The sequence below is a fragment of the Cricetulus griseus genome (genome assembly GCF_003668045.3).
Source record: "Cricetulus griseus strain 17A/GY chromosome 1 unlocalized genomic scaffold, alternate assembly CriGri-PICRH-1.0 chr1_0, whole genome shotgun sequence".
Classification (NCBI taxonomy): Eukaryota; Metazoa; Chordata; class Mammalia; order Rodentia; family Cricetidae; genus Cricetulus; species Cricetulus griseus.
The window spans coordinates 129,355,390-129,360,179 of record NW_023276806.1 but is presented as its reverse complement, the minus strand read 5'-3'; the positions used below and the strand labels follow the sequence as shown (position 1 = coordinate 129,360,179).

At 53.9% G+C, this 4,790-nt stretch overlaps 1 protein-coding gene across 3 annotated transcripts; it reads right to left on the bottom strand.

The window, feature by feature from the left end:
* Positions 1–202: 202 nt before the first annotated feature.
* Zc3h10 (zinc finger CCCH-type containing 10) lies at positions 203–4,553 on the bottom strand. Of its 3 annotated transcripts, XM_027392164.2 has the most exons (4): positions 4,273–4,552; positions 3,763–3,832; positions 3,444–3,507; positions 203–2,140 (listed from the first exon to the last, which is right to left on the bottom strand). In XM_027392164.2, exon 4 carries the CDS (start codon positions 2,089–2,091, stop codon positions 784–786), a length of 1,308 nt encoding a protein of 435 aa, XP_027247965.1. In that variant the 5' UTR covers positions 2,092–2,140; positions 3,444–3,507; positions 3,763–3,832; positions 4,273–4,552; the 3' UTR covers positions 203–783. The 3 variants fall into 3 exon arrangements, with proteins under 3 accessions (XP_027247965.1, XP_027247966.1, XP_027247967.1); XM_027392165.2 differs by lacking the exon at positions 3,763–3,832 and having other exon boundaries at positions 4,273–4,553; XM_027392166.2 differs by lacking the exon at positions 4,273–4,552 and having other exon boundaries at positions 3,763–4,261.
* Between the last annotated feature and the right edge of the window lie 237 nt (positions 4,554–4,790).

The window sequence follows — 4,790 nt, the reverse complement described above, 5'->3', positions numbered from 1 at the left end:
GGGGCTATTTTTAAACTAGACTGGGTGGCTCCATTTCTCTTATCCCACAGAGTGCCTTCCCCAGACCAAAGCCCCATTGGCCATTTTACATCTCTACCCAACTTACACAAGCTACAAGGGTAGCTCTTTCCCTTATTTTTGGCATGAAGTCTACTTTATGCTCCCATCTTTCCCAACAGCCACCTAAGCAATTTTCACTTACTTCCTTTGTTAAAAAATAATCTTTTATTTCTTTGGAAAGTAGTGGGCACTGCCCTACAGATTTCCAGGCCAAGCTTGGTAAGTGAATGTTCCCCTAGTCTTTGGGTTGGAGTATTATGGTCCCAGCCTTCCCAGGGGCCCAGGAGTAGTTCTGGGCCCCAAACCATCTGAAGGCTCGTGTGAGGCCTTCTCTCCTGACCGCCCACTTTCCCCATCTTTCCTGGCTGTCCCTCTGGGTGGGGAATTTCTCTCTTCCCATACCAGTGCTGGACTTGTGCTGTTCACAAGCGAGGACAAGACCAGGGACATCTCCAACTTCCTATGAGCGAACACGGTCCCTTAGTCCTTTCTTCCCTATGCAAGCCTCTGTATGAGTGAGGCCTGAAGGACGGGAGAGGACCCTCTCAATAATGGGGAGAACACACAGGCACAACCCTGCCTCAGGAGATGCTCCTACAAAGTATATTCCTTGCAGTCTCTTGTCCTAGTTTTTGAGTGGCCCTTCAGACACGGCCTGGAAGGCCCCCCCTGGACCCCAGCCCTCGGACGCTGTGACAGGGAGTAGAGTGTCCATTAGTCCTGTCAGTGTGGCATGGCTGTGATACGCATGCTCTGGGAAGCAATGGGGTAAGTCACCATAGGAGTAGTAGTATGGCTCATTGTGATTCCTGCCAAGGGCTGGGCCATGGACACAGCCACAGGAGCCACAGGAGCCACAGACACAGCTACAGGGGCCATGGAGACAGGTGGGGGTGCCATACCCTGGGCGATGGTTTGAGCCAGAGCGGCTGACAGAGGCGTGATCTCTGGGTTCAAGTGTGGAGGTGGGGGTGGTGGAGCAGCAGGAGGTGCAGCATTGGTTGGGGGAGCAGCTGGGGCTCCAGCAGGGGCCACTAGTTCTTGCTGGGATACAGGGCGAGGCTGTAGAGCCTGGCTGCTCAGAGTAGTGTGAGTCTGGGCAATGCCATGGTTAAAAGTGGCCACAGTGCCCACAGTGGGGGCCAGGGTTTGCTCAGTCGCTGGTGCAGTGGAGCTCAGGGTCATGACCTTGGCCTGATTTCGGAACTGGGCATTCTGTTCCAGAAGTACCTCATTGGTGGCCAGCAGGTTGCTGACTTGTTTCTTTAGCTCTTCCACTCGTTTCCTGAGCATGGCATTCTCCTCTTCTAGCAGTCTGCACTCCACTCCACGGGGCGGGGCCAGATTATACTCATAGGATTCAAAATGGGGGCCATCAGGAGGGCAGCATCCACCTCTCCGGCGCTTAGGGCCTGGCTCATGGTCCTCAAAGCCCCTTTCAGGAAGGTCGTAGATATCGTAGAGATCATGGCGTCGTCCCTGGGGAACAGAGCCTGTGGAGCCTCCACCTCCAGTACCTCCTCCACCTCGGGCATCAAATTCAAAATCCCTTTGCAGATGACGGAATTTGCACTTGGTACCTCTCTGACAGTCACCTTTGAGGAAGTCACGGCAGATAGGGACCTCCTCCTTACCATTGGGTAAGTCAGCAGGGGAAAGACCCAGCCCAGCGGCCACTTTCTGCCTCAGCCGAGGAGGCAGTTCTCCTGTCTTCTTATACCCATCCTCATCTTCCTTGGAGCCATGGATGAAGCGGCAGTTTGGGCGGCTACATTCCTTGTTTTGGAAGTCATGGCAGAAAATAAATTCATTTTTGCTCACCCCCAAGTTGGACACCTCACTCATGTCTGGGTGGCGGTATCTGCAACGCTTGCCTCGCTTGCACACGTTCCTCAGGAAGTCTCTGCAGATGGCGTCTGAGGTGGCCCCCCCACTGCCTGTCCCTGCCCCACTGGCCTCCTCACTGCCACCACCTCCAGGGCCTCCACTGCTGTTCCCAGTGCCGTTGGCATAGTTGTCCCGGTCAGGCATCCTGGTCCCCAACTCAGGGTTTTCTTCCTTTTCTTGCCACTCTTGGTGACTGTTAAAAAAGAGAACTGTGTCAGACAGGTCCTCCAGTGGGCTCCTGCTCTTCCTGACTATACTGTGGGCAGTCTTCTAGGGCAATGGCTTTGGAGATGGAGAATCTGAAGGAGAAGAATTCTAGCTGGCCTGGCTGACTTGCAAGAAGTCCCACCCAGGCCCTTGTGCACCTGGTCTTGGCTGGCATGATTCACACTTGTCTGGCTAACGGAGGAGGGAGAGAGCTGGGATGAAACCACTGTTACTAATGATGAGCCAGGAGGGGGCAGGGAGAGACTAGTGTTAGATTTTACCTTCCCTGCTCACTGAAGTCGTGGGAGAGAAATTTAAAAGGTGTTGGTTCGTGAACAGACAGACTGGAAACAGTGCTCTAAGGTAGGCTATTTAGCTTTGAGAACTTGTAGATAGAGGAGTATCAGTAACAAAATGTCCCTTAACCCCTCTTCCATGTGAACTTAGCTTAAGTCTCCATGTATTTTAGAAATCCTGTGTGACTCTTCAGGTGACTACTGTCACCAGCTGGAGGGCGGTCCTTAAAGCTGTTAATCTCCCAGTCTGTTACACACCCGCACGCGCGCGCGCGCACGCGCACACACACACACAGACCCCTCCACTTCAGGGAAAGAGGCTCTGATCTCAAATCTCTTCCTCTAGGTCCCTAGGGCAAAACTGCGGCATGGTGGAGGTGGGAAGGGGTTAACGGTGGTGACCTTTCTTCCACACCTCCCTCCATGAAAAGATCCCACTAATATCAAACCATAGCACCTCCCTACCCCCATAAAAATCCTCTTTATTTATAGACTCTATAAAAGCTTTTTAAGTCTCCTGTTTCCCAAGAGAGCTCTGGAATGTCAGTCCACTGCCCTAATTCTAGCCCTCCCTTCTCTCTATTCCCCAAGTAAGACTGGGAGTCCCTGCTACCACGTGTCTAAGGGTTCCTAAGTAGTATTCAGGCTCCCCCTGCTGTCCAAATAGTTCATACATTTCCCTTTGGGCATAAGGATATCTTTCTCTATTTTCCTGGCTTTGACTTATTATCCCATTCATACCGTTTCCTTGACTTTGCCTTTAGATTTTCCTAAAATGACTAATCAGATCAGAGGCCAGAGATACACAGGAATCAGCACAACGAAGAAGAGTAGCCTCAGAATAAAAGAAACAAGTGGTAAAGAGATGACAAACCCTTAGTAGAGATAAAAGACCAGGTGAACAATGTCCTCAAAGCCTGACCTGTCTAAGTCTTACCAGAGCAGATACCGGATATGACACTTTTTCTCACCCAATTACCCTAGAATTAATACCTGAGGTAGCTCAGGTGAAGTCCGGGGCTCCTTTGAGTCTCCACTTCCACATCACTGCTGGGTTCTGAACAAGAAACAAACAAAAAACAGAGATTTGGGTGGAAGAGGGAAAAAGCATGAAGGGCTTATGGGGTGGTTTTCATGAATTGGAATGAATGCTGACAGAACGTTAAGAGCTCTGTGGCTTTTCAGGATTCTCTTACAAGTTGTCACCTCTCAGAGGGAGAAGGGTAAGGGCTAGAACCGACCAATAAAGCCTGGGAAGCTGGGTTGCAAAAAAAAAAGACAGTTCTCGGTGAAGGGTGAGGGGGAGCTTTACCTCAAGATGAGAAGGATATGGGGATCAGAGTCCGATCTAGGGTTGGAGTTCGGGACGCCGAACCTGAAAGCTGGACAAGGGCAAAAACTTGACAGTACAGTGGGAAGGCGAGATTAGGCTTGAGGGCGGTGACTAAAACGGTCCCCAGCACCCTGGAGTTCACGAAAAGTCCTACGAGTTTCCCTGCAAGTCTGGTTGGCCTGGCCGGCTCCGCGAAGTGGCGCCAGCGCTCGGCCGTGGACCAGGTGACTAGGACACTAAGGAAGCGCACCGTGAGCGGGGAGGGGGTGACATCAGGCTGAGGGGATGGGCAGGGCTGTGACGTCACGGAGCTGGCGTTTGCTCGTGAAGCGGGGTCAGAGAAGGGGCTCTGTCCTGGGAAGCCAGGGAGAGCCAGGCCGGTTCGGAGGGGAGGGGGACTCGTGCGGCCCGGCAGAGCCCAGCCGCTGGGCCAGCCCCGACTCCTCCCCTCCGGGCGCGGCCTCCACCTAAGTCTCCCGCCTCCCTCACCTGCCGCCGCCGCCGTAGTTGCTGCTGCCGCCTGCCGGTCCTCTAGCTTCGACAAAGAGCCGCCCACCCCACGGCTCTTCCGCTTCCTGCGGAAGGAGGGACGCTCCAGCCGCCAGACCCGGAACCACACTCTATGGTCTACTCCGAGTGCGGCTAGCCGCAGGAAGCTCCCAGCAAGCCTTGCGCGTCACCATGGCAACACGACCCAGCCGGACCCGGAACACAAACCGCGTAAACTTGTGCACGGCGCCCACGGGGGACGCAGGCAACTTGGTTCCGCGACCCCAGGCGCACAGCCATGCGGACGACTCCCGGTTCCAGCCGGATCACAAAACACCCGGGGTGCCCGTCGCCCCTGCCGGCTCCGGGACACTCACTCGACAGCACAGACCAAACTACACCACCTAATAAAAACCTCCCCACCCCACCGAGCCGCAAAAAACACGTAACAGCCATTTGATTCTTCAGCTCAGACAGTGAGAAAGATGGTTTATTGTACACGGGTTACACGGGGCCAC